General features: G+C 42.5%; 1 protein-coding gene across 3 annotated transcripts in view; it reads left to right on the forward strand.

Annotated features, from left to right (window-relative positions):
* unm_sa1614 (un-named sa1614) overlaps positions 1–18,974 on the forward strand; it is a 112,771-nt gene that overhangs the window by 45,322 nt on the left and 48,475 nt on the right. For all 3 annotated transcript variants that reach the window (XR_004209977.1, XM_031824690.1, XM_031824691.1), the window contains exons 18-22: positions 380–465; positions 4,641–4,756; positions 16,789–16,856; positions 17,228–17,329; positions 17,634–17,874. Coding sequence is in view for 2 of the 3 variants with exons in the window: in XM_031824690.1 (XP_031680550.1) it covers positions 380–465; positions 4,641–4,756; positions 16,789–16,856; positions 17,228–17,329; positions 17,634–17,874 (613 nt within the window). In the remaining variant the exon portion in view is untranslated. The remainder of the gene's footprint in view (positions 1–379; positions 466–4,640; positions 4,757–16,788; positions 16,857–17,227; positions 17,330–17,633; positions 17,875–18,974) is intronic.

The raw sequence follows: 18,974 nt of genomic DNA on the forward strand, positions 1-18,974 counted from the left end.
CCTCATAAACTTAGTACCTAACACTGACCTCATCCAGCCTTTAGCCAGCCTTTGTAGGTACATACTGTAAGTATACTTACACAATGACTAACCATCACCCTAGACAAAACCTTACTCCATACCCCTGTGCATGTAGACCCAGGCCCTGTCCAGAAACAACCCCTAACCCCTAGACACCTGTGGAGTTCTGAAAGTATTTGATAGGTTTACATATATGGTGATAGCTACACCCTGTCCTCTGATAGGCTAGGTGGAATGTTAGCCATATTGCTTACGCCTATTCTTCCCTCTGTGTCGAGGGGGTAGGGGATAGGGATTGGTTCTGGACAGGGCGCCAGACTCTTAACATAACCATAACTCAACTCTCCCATGTTTGTAGGAGAAAGGGGAAACTGCACTCCACCTGGCTGTCCTGCTGGCTGATAGGACCTCGCTTCACATTGTGGACTTTCTTGTTCACAACTGGTAAGTAATTTTATGCAGCATTAATAGAGATTTTTTATTTCAAGGGACAGTCAAGAAAGCTGTAATGCATGAAAAAAGAAACTGAAGAATGCCGTTAGTAATGTCCCTATATTCCTATAGCTCAAAGGGACAATCCCATCCAATGTGGCCCTTGCCCTTTGTTAATTCTGAACTGTTAACTGTGCTCTGAACTCTTGCATGATGTTTGTTGTGGCTTTAAAGAGATTCTCTGGTACTTTTGTGTACTTTGTAAACAGTAGTTCTGAAAGTAGCACCCACGAGCCAAAGGTGGCCCCCGGGAATTGCGTCACATATGTGCTGATATGTGCACCACGTCATTGCTCTCTCTCTCTCTCTCTCTCTCTCTCTCTCTCTCTCTCTCTCTTACTCTCTGCTGTTTCCACTGAACTGTTGGGCCTGCCCTGCAAACTCATTGGATAACGCTGGGCAGGTATCTTGATAGCTGCCACTCTTTATCCACATTATAGCAGGGGGTGTAAAGCCATAACACATGTTTTTCCAGCAGCAGACTATGAATTGATAATGTCAAAAATCTGCACTGAAGTTTAACAAGACAGCTCCAACAATCATTTTATCATCAATTTCTCTCAGCCAACCATTAGTCATTTGTGTAAGTGCTGTGCTTGTTGAGTGTCCTTCCCTATAAGTGTGCTGAAAGTCTGTTGTCAATTTGTTTACTGTGTAATAGCAGTGTATCTGGTCAAATACACATTTTTTCAGAAGTTTACTAAGGGTTGGTAACAGGCTAATTGGTTGGCTATTTGAGCCAGTAAAGGTGGCTTTACTATTCTTGGATAGCCAAATGACTTTAGCTTTTCTCCAGGCCTGAGGGCGTACACTTTCTAGTAGGCTTACATTAAAAATGTGGCAATATTGTCTGCTATTATCCTCAGTAATTTTCCATCCAGATTGTCAGACTCCGGTGGCTGGTCATTGTTGATAGACAACAATCTTTTTTTTTACCTATTCCACACGGATTTTACAGAATTCAAAAGTATAATTATTGTCTTTCATAATTTTGTCAGATATACTTGGATGTGTAGTGTCAGCGTTTGTTGCCAAGTGGAATAATCAATTTCATAAAAGTGTCAAGTGCAGTATCTGGTTGCTCTTCATTACACACCACAGACCAGCAAATATTCTTTACATCATCAACATGTGAATCACTACAAAACTTATTGTATGTCCTCTTATACACTATATTAGACCCAGTCTTTGGAACTTTGGTTTTCCTAGATATGGCTACTATATTGTGATCACTATCCTATGGATTTGGATGCTGCTTTTAAAGGAGATTTCTGCAGCATTAGTAAAGATGTGATCAATACATGTTAATGATTTAATTCCTGTGCTGTTTGTAACTACCCTGGTAGGTTGACTGACAACCTGAACCATGTTGCAGCCGCTGGTTATTGTTTGAAGTTGTTTCTTGAGTGGACAGCTTGATGAGAGCCAGTCAATATTTAAATCACCCAGAAAATATTATTCTCTGCAGATTACACATGCATTTCACACACATTATTCATATACTGACTGTTAGCACTTGGTGGTCTATAGCAGCTTCCCACAATAATGAGCTTAAGGTGAGGCAGATGAACCTGTAGTCATATTACTTCAACAATATTTCACATGCTTTACAGGAATGTGGTTGTGAATATAGACCGCAACATCGCCCCCGTTGGCATTTCTGTCTTTTCGGTAGATGTTATAACCATGTATTGTTACCACTATATCATCAAAGGTATTATCTAAGTGAGTTTCAGAAATAGTCAGAATATGAATGTCATAACAAGTAAGTTATTGACTTCATGGACCTTGTTTATCAGGCTGCATATGTTAATATGAGCTATTTCTGTTGCACTTTTCTGGGTTGCTTGATTGTTTTTAAGGCTTTACTGGGAAGCTTATCAGAAGTAGACTTGCTCATGTTACTTATATTGGAGCTGATAGTGCAGGGTGAGCTAAACACAATGTTTTGCCATCATTGTAAGCCTGCCACACACACACAATATGATACATTTATTTAACATAAGAATGAGTGTGAGTTTTTGTCACAGCCCAGCTTGTGGGAAGTGACAGAGCTCTTATAGGACCAGGGCACAAATAATATAATAATAATAATATCAATAATTTTGCTCTTTTATTTAACCATCTTATATATAAAACCTTATTTGTTCATCGAAAATTGTGAATCTCACCACAGGTTAATGAGAAGGATGTGCTTGAAAGGATGCTCATTACTCTGCAATGTTGGGTTGTATTGGTGAGAGTCTCAGTCGTAAATCATTTTCCACACACAGTCTGTGCCTGTATTTAGTTTTCATGCTTGTGAGGGCCGAGAATCCACTCTCACATAGGTACGTCTGACTCATCCAGCTGTAACACATAGAATTCACTGGCTTGTATGCGAAGCAGTAATTGTTTCAAAACATCTCCTGCCATGTCACTGATGCATCGTGAAACAGTGTTGTTTGATGAAGGCATTGTCTGTGTTGTTTTTTTTAGCCTTTTCCCCAAGCATTGTCCCAGCCATATCTGCGGTAACAGGAAGAATTAAGTCCTCCACAATAGTATGGGGTTTGCCTGTCCTAGCAATTCGGTAGCTCACCATATAAGACGCTTCTAGCCCCTTCTTATTAATGGTATCTGTTGCTTTTATACATGTCTTGCTACTTGAAAGTCGTCTTAATTCTTGCTGAAAAAACTCCTGTGGCTTATTTCTCAAATTGTCATGTTGTGTTTCTAAATGTCTGCGTAAGAGTGAAGGTTTAATCGAGTTGTGAGATAGTACTTTTGCACATATAACTGTGGCTGAGGAAAGGCACTACTCCCAATATAAGTGAACCCCAAATCAATGTATTTCTCATCATATTAGCGCCTCTTCGATGTTCCAATGTCCCTGTCTGTTGTTCGGTGCTTTCCGGTGTAAGGGGGCAGTAGCGCTTCGGCTGCATCAGATTCACAACTGTCAATGTCCATGCTAGCTGGGCTAACAACAAATGTAGAATTACTGATGCCAGCTTTGGATATGCTTGTGGAAGCAGAACAACTTGTGCGTGTACCTCTGGTAGAGTACCTTCTGTTTCCATCATAAAAGTGATTCCATCAGAGCTACAGTACAGTTAGCCAAATGTGTAATGCCAGTAGCCTGCTGAATCTTTCACACCCGTGGCCCAACGGTGGTACTGGACTTGAAATGACTGGCTGAGTCTTTAATTGCTCAAGTCAGTTCTTTAAAATACATTTTCAGATGTTCCGAGCTAGCCCTTCTGATGTCGTTTGACCCCACGTGAACTACGACCAGCGTCAGCTCCCGGCATCTCAAATCAAATAAGAATGTATTGGTCACATACATGGTTAGCAGACGTTATTGCGAGTGTAGCTAAATGCTTGTGCTTCTAGTTCCAACAGTGCAGCAATATCTAACATGTAATCTAACAATTCCACAACAACTACCTAATACACACAAATCTAAGTAAAGGAATGGAATAAGAATATATACACTCATAAATATATGGATGAGCAATGACTGAGCAGCATAGGATAGATGCAAAAGATGGTATAAAATACAGTATATACCTATGAGATGAGTAGAGCAACATATGGGCAGTACCAAAACAAGTGATCTAATGATTGTCTCTTTGCAGCTAAATCTGCAGAGATGGGTTGGTTGTATCCCCATATACAGTATATAACATTATATTGGTTGCAAGGAGTAAATGTCAGTTGGCATTTAGAGGTCTGAGCATAGCTGAGCATTTAGAGGTCGAGAGGGTGAGGGAGAGGGAGTGAGTGGGTCAAAAACAGCAGGTTTGGGACCAGGTATCACATCCGGTGAACAGGTCAGGGTTCCCTAGCCGCAGGCAGAACAAGAGTCATCAGGTCAGGTAGCCAGGTAGGCATTGGCTCAGGGCGAGCGAGAGAGAAAAACTTAAGTTCACACAGGACACCAGATGAGATTTTACTGCATGTCTTCTAAGTTATGGGACCATGTCAAGGATGTTAGCCAAACATGCCGAGTAGATAGTTGTTATTCATCATGGATTTGTCAGACAGTGGCTCCTGTGTTATTCTTAGTCAGTCTAACATGTCAAAGGTTTATATCCCAGTGTATTGTATGAGTATAACCGTGTTGTGTTTTGATTTTGTTACAGCAACAATCTGGATGTCCAGACTGCCAGGGGAAACAGTGCGTTGCATTACTGTTGTCTGCACAACAGAACAGAGTGTCTTAAACTGCTTCTCCGAGCCAAGGCCAACATCCATAACAGTGAGTGTTATGAGTAGTCCCTTGCTAAAGACCAGGCCTGCACCCTAGTGGTCTGCTCCTGAGATCAGAAATGCCTTCTCTGTTCAATGTCTATCCATGTTCCATCCATGCTGTTCTGTGTGAGGCATAATTCACTTTGACTGTAGTCAATGTCATGCATTGATGTCAATGGGACTAAGTGATTTTTTTAAATATTTTTTTACTGTGAATTAATCTTCTCTTAATTGATCTTTTTAAAAAGCCTAAAGGTTTTTATTTAAAATTTTAAGGTCTCTTTTAGATGAGCCCTGTCTAACACAATACACATCAAAATACAATAAACACTGCGAGAGCGTGCGAGAGCATTGCAAAATACATAAATACATCTATATTATTCAATTATTGTACCCACACTGCTCGCGCGCGCCCACGAGTGTCTGCGTTGCCAAGAGCTAAAATAGAAGTCAGTTCTATTTGTGTCGGATTTCACTCTGTAAGTCCTGCCTCTCCAATCTCCTCATTGGATTATAGAAGCAGGTACCCACGTGCCATCACCTCATTGGTTATACCCACGTGGGTGACTGAAAGACGAACGAGGTCGGTGGCGGTAATAAACCTAATTTATGAAAGTTGCCAATCGCAATATAAAGTCCAGAGAAGAAAAGGCCTGGAAGGAGGAGAGATGACTAGAAGCGATTCGGTTGACCGTTTTATGTGTGGATTAATTGTTGGAGTAGAGGACCTTGTGCATTTCAGGTAAAACAACAACTCAATGTTTATATCCCAGGACAAATTAGCTAGCAACAGCAAGCTATCTAAATAGGACAAATTAGCTAGCAAGTGCAAGCTAGCTAGCTAAATTGCCATAAATGTATGTTTTTCGACCTGTCCCCAAATTAGTGTAATGGTTTGGGGTTCAGAGTCCCCAAATTAGTGTAATGGTTTATGGTTTAGAGTTTGTTTTGATATTTTAACCTGTGTGTCATGATCACGTTTGGTGTGGGGGGACACAATAAATTTATGCACGATAGCGCACGACCGATTTGGATTCCGTGTCACTCTGTAGACACCAACCTTTTGGTAAAGAATACAGTGAAGAGTAATAAAACTGTCTCTTGTGATAAAACGAAGGGAGCTATGAAAAAGTGCATCCAAGGGTTTAAGAGTAGAGGCAGCTGCACTTTGATAAATAATATCACCATAATCAAGAACAGGGAGAAAGGTTGACGGCACAATCTGCTTCCTGCTGACTAGAGAGAGACCAGATCTGTTTCTATAAAAAAAAGAAGGCCCACGTTAAATCTTAGTTTATTAACAAGCTCAGTCGTATGTTTTTTTTTTAAACCATAAATACCAAGGTATTTGTATTCAGCAACTTGTTCGATTATTTAACCATCTGATGAGTAAAGAGAAGGCAATTGAGACAATCTTACTAGAACTTGAAAACAATACAAAACATGTATTTTGCCCGTATTAAGTACGAGTTTTAAATCAGTAAGGACTTCCTGCACAACTGCAAAATCGGACTGTAGTCTTGTCACAGCCAGGTCAGCAGATGGGGCAATTGCGTACATAATAGTATCAGCCACATTTGGATGATATATTTATTTTTACAGATTGACCAATAACATTGATATAAATAGTGAAAAGAACCGTTTCTAGTATCGAACCCTGTGGAACACCTTTATGTGCTTTAAGAAATTCTGACTTAACCTCATCAATCACGATGTCCTGAGTTCTGCCACGAAGATAATCATGAAACCATGAACATGTGTCGGAGATCAGGCCTAATGAGGACAAATCAAATCAAATCAAATCAAATCAAATTTATTTATATAGCCCTTCGTACATCAGCTGATATCTCAAAGTGCTGTACAGAAACCCAGCCTAAAACCCCAAACAGCAAGCAATGCAGGTGGAGAAGCACGGTGGCTAGGAAAAACTCCCTAGAAAGGCCAATACCTAGGAAGAAACCTAGAGAGGAACCAGGCTATGTGGGGTGGCCAGTCCTCTTCTGGCTGTGCCGGGTGGAGATTATAACAGAACATGGTCAAGATGTTCAATGTTCATAAATGACCAGCATGGTCGAATAATAATAAGGCAGAACAGTTGAAACTAGAGCAGCAGCACAGTCAGGTGGAAGTTGAAACTGGAGCAGCAGCATGGCCAGGTAGACTGGGGACAGCAAGGAGTCATCATGTCAGGTAGTCCTGGGGCATGGTCCTAGGGCTCAGGTCAGTTGAAACTGGAACAGCAGCATGGCCAGGTGGACTGGGGACAGCAAGGAGTCATCATGTCAGGTAGTCCTGGGGCATGGTCCTAGGGCTCAGGTCCTCCGAGAGAGAGAAAGAAAGAGAGAAGGAGAGAATTAGAGAACGCACACTTAGATTCACACAGGACACCAAATAGGACAGGAGAAGTACTCCAGATATAACAAACTGACCCCAGCCCCCCGACACATAAACTACTGCAGCATAAATACTGGAGGCTGAGACAGGAGGGGTCAGGAGACACTGTGGCCCCATCCGAGGACACCCCCGGACAGGGCCAAACAGGAAGGATATAACCCCACCCACTTTGCCAAAGCACAGCCCCCACACCACTAGAGGGATATCTTCAACCACCAACCTACCATCCTGAGACAAGGCTGAGTATAGCCCACAAAGATCTCCGCCACGGCACAACCCAAGGGGGGGGGGGGGCGCCAACCCAGACAGGATGACCACAACAGTGAATCAACCCACTCAGGTGACGCACCCCCTCCAGGGACGGCATGAGAGAGCCCCAGCAAGCCAGTGACTCAGCCCCTGTAATAGGGTTAGAGGCAGAGAATCCCAGTGGAAAGAGGGGAACCGGCCAGGCAGAGACAGCAAGGGCGGTTCGTTGCTCCAGAGCCTTTCCGTTCACCTTCCCACTCCTGGGCCAGACTACACTCAATCATATGACCCACTGAAGAGATGAGTCTTCAGTAAAGACTTAAAGGTTGAGACCGAGTTTGCGTCTCTGACATGGGTAGGCAGACCGTTCCATAAAAATGGAGCTCTATAGGAGAAAGCCCTGCCTCCAGCTGTTTGCTTAGAAATTCTAGGGACAATTAGGAGGCCTGCGTCTTGTGACCGTAGCGTACGTATAGGTATGTACGGCAGGACCAAATCAGAGAGATAGGTAGGAGCAAGCCCATGTAATGCTTTGTAGGTTAGCAGTAAAACCTTGAAATCAGCCCTTGCTTTGACAGGAAGCCAGTGTAGAGAGGCTAGCACTGGAGTAATATGATCAAATTTTTTGGTTCTAGTCAGGATTCTAGCAGCCGTATTTAGCACTAACTGAAGTTTATTTAGTGCTTTATCCGGGTAGCCGGAAAATAGAGCATTGCAGTAGTCTAACCTAGAAGTGACAAAAGCATGGATTAATTTTTCTGCATCATTTTTGGACAGAAAGTTTCTGATTTTTGCAATGTTACGTAGATGGAAAAAAGCTGTCCTCGAAATGGTCTTGATATGTTCTTCAAAAGAGAGATCAGGGTCCAGAGTAACGCCGAGGTCCTTCACAGTTTTATTTGAGACGACTGTACAACCATTAAGATTAATTGTCAGATTCAACAGAAGATCTCTTTGTTTCTTGGGACCTAGAACAAGCATCTCTGTTTTGTCCGAGTTTAATAGTAGAAAGTTTGCAGCCATCCACTTCCTTATGTCTGAAACACATGCTTCTAGCGAGGGCAATTTTGGGGCTTCACCATGTTTCATTGAAATGAATGACAACTTATTTAATCAAATGTTAAACAGAATCAAAAGATTTTGACAGGTTCACCAACAAAGCAGCACATTTAATTTTAGTGTCTAAAGCATTGACAAGATTATTAGAAACTAAAGTGATTGCTGTAATAGTGCTATGCCTAATACCTAAACCATGATTGTTCTACATTCAAAATACATTTCTCAGATAGAAAAGAGAAAAGTTGTTCATTTACCAAGGATTCACGAATCTTAGCTAGACTAGGAAGCCTTGAAATGGTTCTGGAATTAAGATCACTACTCTCCCTGCCCTTATGAAGTTGCAGCACGAGCTGATAAATCTAGGTTATTGAGCCCACAATGAATGGGCGCTGCACACTTCAGCAAACATGGACCCAATTGGATTTCTGTGGATTTCTTGTTGTCTATTGCTAGCAAAGCATCCAGGACTTTTTTATTCTGTAAATAGCCTAAAAGAAAAGCTTTTTGAAAAATGTATCTTATCATTCAGCAAGTTTCCCCTATCAAAATCCTGCCCGGTATCATTGTGAATAGACTTAGAAGTTATTTCAAAGAGAGAGAGAGAGAGCTGAAATAAATTGGTGATTAAATACATCAATGATAGCATTTTTTTGTCTTGTGGCAGAGAGGAGGAAGTAGAACCCTTTAGGGATTTGACAGTTTTCCAGAATTTTGCCGGGTTCCCATTACAATCCGAAAGAGCGGTTACATAATCAGATTTAGCCTTTCTGATTTCTTACACAATGATTCCTCAATTCCTTAAACGCTTGCTAGTCCAGACCTAATCCTGTGTTCCTGGCTTTGACCCAAGCATCATCTCTTTTATGAATGACTTCTGATAATTCCGGAGAGTACCATGCATTCAATCTACCTAATTATCCACAATAGCATAGAAAACATCTGCAAAAAGGCTGAATGCTAAATCTGGTTCAGAGATAGATGAAATACAATCCGGGTCATAAAAGAAAGATAATGTTCACTGAAGTTTTTAAAGTTCCTCTTTGTGATGACACAAGGCTCTCTGACACACTGGTCAATGGTCACTAATATCTTGGGAAGAAATTTGTTAAAACAAGATAAATCAGAGTTGACTTTGAAGGATCTTTAATGTTGGGCTGTGTCTGAAATGTACTGTCTGAAATTCCTTATCTATGAAATGCCCTGTCTGAAATGCCCTAAAGGCATTTGGAGATCATTCCACATGTAAGGTGCAAAAAAACTGAATGCAGATCTACCTTCAGTGGAATCGAAGGGATCTCCAGCGTTCGCCATCCCTGTGATCGGGACTGGTGACTCGTATATCTGTATTTAACAATGGAGTAAGGTATGGCAGAAGTTTGCACAAGATGGCCTTGTAAACTAAAAGAGAGCAGTGCATTGATCTACGAGACTTGAGAGGGCCAAACCTAACAAAATGGCACTGATAGACATAGTCGCCCTGTTCATGGCTCCTAAGCAACTTTGCAGTATTTTGCGTGTTATTTCTCACATTATTAGCTCAGAACGTCCTTTGCACTATTACTTACAGCAAGAAAGAACTTTTGGAGATGAGAGCGGCTGTAACTCCCCAGAAATCTACAAGAAATACGACTTTCTTGAATTGGACCCTTTGTTCGTACCCCCCAAGGCAATTCCACTTATCCCAGAGACTGCTCCAAGACTGATTCAGGAGGCGTGCATCCCATCCAACGCTTACCAGTATATTGCTCGCTAATGTTCAGGTCCTGGACAAGAAACTAGACAAGCTCAAGGTGAGAATCTCCTTCAAGAGACATATAGTCGTGTCCAAAAGTTTTGAGAATGACACAAATATACATTTTCACAAAGTCTGCTGCCTCAGTGTCTTTAGATATTTTTGTCAGATGTTACTATGGAATACTGAAGTATAATTACAAGCATTTCATAAGTGTTAAAGGCTTTTATTGACAATTACATGAAGTTAATGCAAAGAGTCAATATTTGCAGTGTAGACCCTTCTTTTTCAAGACGTCTGCAATCCGCCCTGGCATGCTGTCAATTTAACTAGTTTGTCAGAATTTGTGGGATTTTGTTTGTCCACCCGCCTCTTGAAAATTGACCACAAGTTCTCAATGGGATTAAGGTCTGGGGAGTTTCCTGGCCATGGACCCAAAATATCGATGTTTTGTTCCCCGAGCCACTTAGTTATCACTTTTGCCTTATGGAAAGGTGCTCCATCATGCTGGAAAAGGCATTGGGGTGGCAGGGTAGCCTAGTGGTTAGAGCATTGGACTAGTAACTGAAAGGTTGCAAGTTCAAATCCCCGAGCTGACAAGGTACAAAATCTGTCGTTCTGCCCCTGAACAGGCAGTTAACCCACTGTTCCTAGGCCGTCATTGAAAATAAGAATTTGTTCTTAACTGACTTGCCTAGTAAAATAAAGGTAAAAAAAAAAATTGGTCATCACCAAACTTTTCCTGGATGGTTGGGAGAAGTTGCTCTCGGAGGATGTGTTGGTACCATTCTTTATTCATGGCTGTGTTCTTAGGAAAAATTGTGAGCAAGCTCACTCCCTTCGCTGAGAAGCAACATGAATGGTTTCAGGATGCTTTACTGTTGGACACAGGACTGATGGTAGCGCTCACCTTGTCTTCTCCAGACAAGCTTTTTTCCGGATGCCCCAAACAATTGGAAAGGGATTCATCAGAGAAAATGACTTTACCCCAGTGCTCAGCAGTCCAATCCCTGTACCTTTTGAAGAATATCAGTCTGTCCCTGATGTTTTTCCTGGAGAGAAGTGGCTTCTTTGCTGCCCTTCTTGACACCAGGCCATCCTCAAAAAGTATTTGCCTCACTGTGTGTGCAGATGCACTCACACCTGCCTGCTGCCATTCCTGAGCAAGCGCTGTAGTGGTGGTGCCCCGATCCCGTAGCTGAATCAACTTTAGGAGACGGTCCTGGCGCTTGCTGGACTTTCTTGGGCGCCCTGAAGCCATCTTCACAACAGTTGAACCACTCTCCTTGAAGTTCTTGATGATCCGATAAATGGTTGATTTAGGTGCAATCTTACTGGCAGCAATATCCTTGCCTGTGAAGCCCTTTTTGCGCAAAGCAATGATGACGGCACGTGTTTCCTTGCAGGAAACCATGTTTGACAGAGGAAGAACAATGATTCCAAGCACCACCCTCCTTTTGAAGTTTCCAGTCTGTTATTCGAACTCAATCAGCATGACCGAGTGATCTACAGCATTGTCCTTGGCAACACTCACACCTGTGTTAACGAGAGAATCATTGACATGTCAGATGGTCCTTTTGTGGCAGGGGAATTTGGGATTTTTGGGGGGGGGATTCAGTTCATTTGCATGGCAAAAAGGGACTTTGCAATTCATCTGATCAGTCTTCATAACATTCTAGAGTGTATGCAAATTGCCATCATAAAAACTGAGGCAGCAGACTTTGTGAAAATCAATATTTGTGTCGTTCTCAAAACTTTTGGCCACGACTGTACTCTGTTTCATGGAATCATGTCTCTCTCTCCGGATATAATGTCCCCGTCCATTCAGCCAGCTGGGTTCTCAGTATATTGCGCAGACAGGAATAAAGAATCCTTTGGAAAAAAGAAAGGGGGAGGTATGTTTCATGATTATCTGCTCATGGCGTGATTGCGGTTATGTACAGGAAGGCCCTTCGAAGGCCCCATCCTGACGATGACCGAAGAGAATTCTCTAAAGATGTAATGTGGTTGGCATTTGATTGTGAGGTATTCTTAGTCCGGTGAACAAAAAGACTTGAGTTCCTTTTCTCTGTGGATATTCCCCCTCAAGCCGATACCATACAGCATATCCTAAGGCCGCATTTATTGTAGCTGGGGACTTTAATAAAACAAATCTTAGGAAAACGTTACCGAAGAGTTATCAACACATTTCCTGCACCACTCGTGCATCAAAATCTCTTGACCATTGCTACTCTCCCTTCCGGAATGGCTTCAAGGCCCTCCCTTCGGCAAATCAGTTCACGCCTCCATCCTGCTCCTATAGGCAGAAACCCATGGTAAGGGCTGGTCAACGCTGGTCTGACGAATCAGAATTGATGCTTGTTTTGATAACGTGGAATGGGATATGTTACGGGTTGCCTCTGAGAATAACATTGACGTTTGCACTGACACGGTGACTGAGTTAATCTGGAAGTATATACCTCCCGCTGTGACGATTAAAACCTATCCAAACCAAAGACCTAGAATTCCTTACAATCAAATGCCGACCGCATTATCTCCCCAAAATGTTTTCTTCGATTATAGTCACAGCCGTGTATACCCCCTCCCCACTCCCCAAGCAGACACCTCAATGTTAGCCTGGAAGAACTTCACTGGAATCTATGTAAACTGGAAACCATATATCCCGAGGCTGCATTTATTGTGGCTGGGAATTTTAACAAAGCTATTTTGAGAACAAGGCTTCCTAAATTCTACCAGCACATTGACTGTACCTCCCGCTCGAGGAAAACACTGGACACTGGACCTCTGCTACTCTAACTTCTGCGATGCATACAAGGCCCTCCCCCGCCCCCCCTTCGGCAAATCCGACCACGACTCTATCTTGCCCATACAGTCCTATAGGCAGAAACTCAAACAGGATGTACCCGTGACTAGAACCATTCAATGCCTGTCTGACCAATCGGAATCCACCCTTCAAGATTGTTTGGACCGCAAATTTTTTCGGAAAGCCTCAGACAATAACAATCAATTTATACGCTGACTCGTGAGTGAGTTTATTAGGAAGTGCATTGGAGAGGATGTACCCACTGTGACTATTTAAACCTAGCCCAACCAGAAACCGTTGATAGACGGCGGCATTTACGCAATATTGAATGTGCGAACCACCGTATTCAACCATGGAAAGAGGTCGGGGAATATGGCCGAATATAAACAGTATATTTATTCCCCCCGCAAGGCAATCAATCTAGCGAAATGCTGGTATAGGGACAAAATGGAGTCGCAATTCAACTGCCCAGACACGAGACGTATGTGGCAGGGTCTACAGGCAATTACGGACTACAAAAAGAAAACCAGCCACATCATGGACACTGACGTCTTGCTCCCAGACACACTAAAAACCTTTGCCCGCTTTGAGGATAATACAGTGACACCGACGCGGCTCGCTACCAAGGACTGCGGTTCCCCTCTCTCTTTCTCCGTGGCTGACGTGAGTAAGACATTTAAACGTGTTAACCCTTGCAAGGCTGCTGGCCCAGACAGTATCCCTAGCTGCTTCCTCAGAGCATGCGCAGACCAGCTGGATGGTGTGTTTACGGACATATTCAATCACTCCCTATCCCAGTCTGCTGTCCCCACATGGTACAAGATGGCCACCACTGTTACTGTACCAGAGAAGGCAAAGATAACTGAACTAAATGACTATCGCCCTGTAGCAATCACTTCTGTCATCATGAAGTACTTTGAGAGACTAGTCAAGGATCATATCACCTCCATCTTACCTGCCACCCTAGACCCACTTCAGTTTGCATACCGCCCCAATAGGTCCACAGATGATGCAATCACCATCACACTGCACACTGCCTTATCCCATCTGGACAAGAGGAATACCTATGTAAGAATGCTGTTCATTTCTCAGCATTCAACATAATAGTACCCTCCAAGCTCATCATGAAGCTTGAGGCCCTGTGTCTCAACATTACTACACACAGGTCATAAACGTAATGTTAGCTAGCGAGCCAGCCATTTTACACCAGCTAGCAATGAAAACAACTTTCTGACAAAATTAGAAATGTATAATATCTGAATCTGTAGCTGGACTCTTACCAGTATACATGGATGAATGCTTCACAGCAGACTGCAAACACTTTCATTAAATAAGACGTCCTGTGTCGTTTCCGTTTTTGTATGTACAGCTTGCTTGGCCCGTTGTGTCAAGTCACACTGATCGTGTGCAATGCTTAAGCTTTAACCCCCACCCAAACTCTGACCATCTTACTTGCCCTAGCAGAGCTGTTTTCATGTTATCTAGAGCGTTGGTGACCGTAACTGTGCCTCTGGTAACAATTTAGTTATGCTTTTTTACCGACATTTACTGACACAGGCCATATTCAACCGGTGAAGAGTGTTTTTATAAATTCATCAGTTATTCTGCCCTCTGGCACGCTCAGACGAGAGTGCTCTGAAACAGTTGTTGCAGTGATATTCTATTGAAATGGATACTTGCATAGTTGAGTCTATTTGTTCAATTTTACTACGCAATACATTTAAAAAAGCTGCGTTAAACAGGATTACCGACACAAACTGACCAACTCAAATAGACAGAAGTGTGCTATATGGCAGACCAATCCAAACTCATCTCTCGGCATGTCCAGCCCACTCATCATCTCAGCCAATCATGGGTAGTGAAAAGGTTGCTGACTTTTTCTGTGGCTAAACCAACTATGCTCGTAATTTAACAATTTTATTCGTATTTACAGATGGCATACACGTTTGTTATTAAGGCACATGTTCCAGAATGCATTTCTGCCCCAAAAAAAACATTTTGATGAAAAATAGTTTTCGTTCAAACGGCTCTCCTTTAAAGTAGTCACCCGCGTGCGAAACGGGTCACCAATGTGAGAATGCTTTTCATTTATTACAGCTCAGCGTTCAACACCATAGTGCCCACAAAGCTCATCACTAAGCTAAGGACCATGGGATTAAACACTTCCCTTTGCAACTGGATCCTGGACTTTCTGACGGACCTCCCCCAGGTAGTAGGGGTCGGCAACAACACATCTTCCACACTCACGATGCAAGAAGTGGTAGTCCTGATCACCAACAACGATAAGACAGCCTATAGGGAGGAGGTCAGAGACCTGGCAGTGTGGTGCCAGGACTACAACCTCTCCCTCAGTGTGAGCAAGACAAAGGAGATGGTCTTGGACTACAGGAAAAGGAGGGTCAATCATGCCCCCATTAACCCGCTCCACTACAGCCCGATCGATGTTAAGATTTTAAAGTTCCTTTGTGTCCACATCACCAACAATCTATCATGGTCCAAATACACCAAGACCGTCGTGAAGATTTGGCATGGGTCCCCAGATCCTCAAAAGGTTCTACAGCTGCACCATCAAGAGCCTCCTGACCGGTTGCATCACCGCCTGGTATGGCAACTGCTTGGCATCCGACCATAAGGCGCCACAGAGGGTAGTTCATACGACCCAATACATCACTGTGCCCAAGCTTCCTGCCATCCAGGACCTATATACTAGGCGGTGTCAGAGGAAGGCCCATAAAATTGTCAGATTCCAGTCACCCAAGTCATAGACTGTTCTCTCTGCTACTGTACGGCAAGTGGTACCAGATCACCCTGTCCAAAAGGCTCCTTAACAGCTTCTACACCCAAGCCATAAGACTGCTGAACAATTAATAAAATTGCCATCGGACTATTTACGTTGACCCCGTGTATAGCCTCGTTATTGTTATGTAATCTTATTGTGTTACTTTTTATTTTATATTTTACTTTAGTTTACTTAGAAAATATTTTATTTACTCAATTTCTTGAACTGCATTGTTGTTTAAGGGCTTGTAATTAAGCATTTCATGGTAAGGTCTACCTGCATGTGACAAATAAAATGTGATTTGATATGGATATCTCATTGGAGTGTGTTAAGTCTCTATATCCACTTTTTGTTGGATTTTCATTTCGAGAGGTCAATGGAGATTCTTTATTTTTCTGCCTTGGGTTTCTCAATGAAGAGCAGCATCAAATCCAAAGAGCATTTATTCAAGACATGTTTTCATTTGCACAAAAGCTAGGGCTTTGTGAATCCGTAAACACCTCTGTATGTGTTTCTAAGTCAATAGTATGTCTAGGAGCTCAATACTTTTGCCAAGTCATTGAACAGGGAGTCCGGTAGGAGGATGTTTTGTGCTTATTAATCCGTAAAGGATGAAGGTTCTGAGTGTTCTGCAGTATTTTCTCTGATTTCAGCAAACTAAGTCATTCTTCATTAATTAAAGTATATTCCAACAATAGTGGTAGATCCTCCTTTATGGTTAGTCAGAAATTGTGAGCGGCATCAGGCCAGATAGTCCGTCAAAATGCCAATAAATAGGTAAGCGGTCAGGTGGGCCTTCAGCAAACAAAAGAAAGGAGGGGTGCTCAACAACAACTGACAAAAATCATGAGAATGGCTTACCAAGAAAAACTTCCAAAAGGACCAATTTGAGGTAAAAAGGAGTTGTAATGTATTTCATTGTTGTGTTGTGCCACATGACAATGAAGGCTTCATATGGTTGTTGTGCCAGCCATTAATGCTTGATGATGATCCCAGCTGTGCTCTTTGTTGTTTCTCTTTCAGAGAATGAGGTGGGTGAGACTGGGCTGGATATTGCTAGCAGATTAAAAAACACGCACTGTGAGGAGCTGGTGAGTCCACCCTGACTACAGCTGACTCACAGCTACACTGTTCAAGGACTAGGGGCTTTAAGTAATTAACTAAACCAATTCACTCGTTATTCATAGCCGGCAGCACCTCCTTTTCAATATATATTTTTTCTCCTTAGTCTGTGGACACCAACGGAATCTTGATTTATTTTGTATTGATCGATTGATTTCAATAGCATAGACAAAAAAATTATAAATTTCTTAGTGCAGAGGCAGTGAAGGTTCCAGTCCAACTTCATGCTATCACCAATGTGATATATATTTATATATAGTATGCAGTGGCTGCGTTTCTATATAGTATGATATATGATGATTGACACGTGGCAATTCTCCTGTTGTGTGTTGTGTACTAGATCAACCAGTCCCAGAGTAACCAGTTCAACATGCACGTGGAATATGAGTGGCAGCTGCGTCAGGATGATCTGGATGAGAGTGATGATGACCTGGATGACAAGGTCAGCAATATTATGGTCGTGTTCATTTGGTATCAAATGGAGAAAAAAACGGAGTAAAACAGGGAGCAACTATTTGATAAATTAACACTTTCTCGGTATTAAATGTTTTAAAATGTTTTCACTTGCATGCCCTAATCAATACAACCCAGTCCTTCACAACTGTATGGTGTCTGCTGCGATCCTGATTCTGAGGTGTTAGTTAGTCAGAAAGATTATTTGTAGCAGTTTATTTCTACTGTCTGTTATGACTGCTGAGTTTTTAGAGAGCGAGACCGAGAGTGTTTTTTGTTTGTTACTTACATAGACAGGTCCAGTAAAGAAGGGCCTCTCTTCTCGGCCCTTCAATCTGTACCAGACCCACGCCAGCTCCTCCACCCTGGACCGAGGAGGAGGTGGACTCTTCAGTGTGGGTCGCAGGCTAGCACTGGCCCACAATCAGAAGCGGGAGGTGTATGCCAGTCCCAGCTCTCACACGCGCAGCCTTGACAGCCCCCTGCACGCTCCACTCTCCTCACCTGCCCCGTCTCTCCCTTCTAGAGTCAAAGGTGAGTCCCACGCCGTCTTCTCTTCTTCAACCTAGACTGTAGTTTTCTAGGATTTAGAACCGGATTATATCTATGCCATATTCATCATTATGTATGCATGTATCTTTGATGAGATAAATGCATTAATAGAGCTGGGATGGCTTTCAATGAACTCTGACTGCTTTCCCAGTGGATTCTACCTGTGTGCATTTTACCAGGGAGGGTGAGAACCGTGTTTACTCAACCTTTACTAGGGTGTGTGAGAACTGTGTTGTATCAACCTTTAAGTACAGTTGAAGTCAGAAGTTTACATACACCTTAGCCAAATAGTTTTAAACACAGTTTTTCACAATTCCTGACATTTCATCCTAGTAAAAATTCCCTGTCTTCGGTCAGTTAGGATCACCACTTTACTTTAAGAATGTGAATTGTCAGAATAATAGTAGAGAATTATTTATTTCAGCTTTTATTTCTTTCATCACATTCACAGTGGGTTTACATACACTCAATTAGTATTTGGTAACATGCTGCTTCGGGCAGCCTTTCACAAGCATCGCACAATAAGTTGTGTGAATTTTGGCCCATTCCTCATGACAGAGCTGGTGTAACTGAGTCAGGTTTGTTGGCCTCCTTGCTCGCGTACGCTTTTTCCCACAAGGATTGAGGTCAGGGCTTTGTGATGGCCACTCCAATACCTTGACTTTGTTGTCCTTAAGCCATTTTGCCACAACTTTGGAAGTATGCTTGAGGCTATTTGGAAGATCCATTTTCGACCAAGCTTTAACTTCCTGACTGATGTCTTGAGATGTTGCTTCAATATATCCACATAATTTTCCTGCCTCATGATGCCATTTATTTTGTAAGGTGCACCAGTCCCTCCTGCAGCAAAGCACCCCCACAACATGATGCTGCCACCCCCGTGCTTCATGTTTGGGATGGTGTTCTTCGGCTTGCAAGCCTCCCCTTTTTTCCTCCAAACATAACAATGGTCATTATGGCCAAACAGTTATATTTTTGTTTTATCAGACCTGAGGACATTCTCCAAAACGTACGATCTTTGTTGCAAACCGTAGTCTGGCTTTTTTTATGGAGGTTTTGGAGCAGTGACTTCTTCCTTGCTC

The sequence above is a fragment of the Oncorhynchus kisutch genome, linkage group LG5, assembly GCF_002021735.2.
Source record: "Oncorhynchus kisutch isolate 150728-3 linkage group LG5, Okis_V2, whole genome shotgun sequence".
NCBI lineage: Eukaryota > Metazoa > Chordata > Actinopteri > Salmoniformes > Salmonidae > Oncorhynchus > Oncorhynchus kisutch.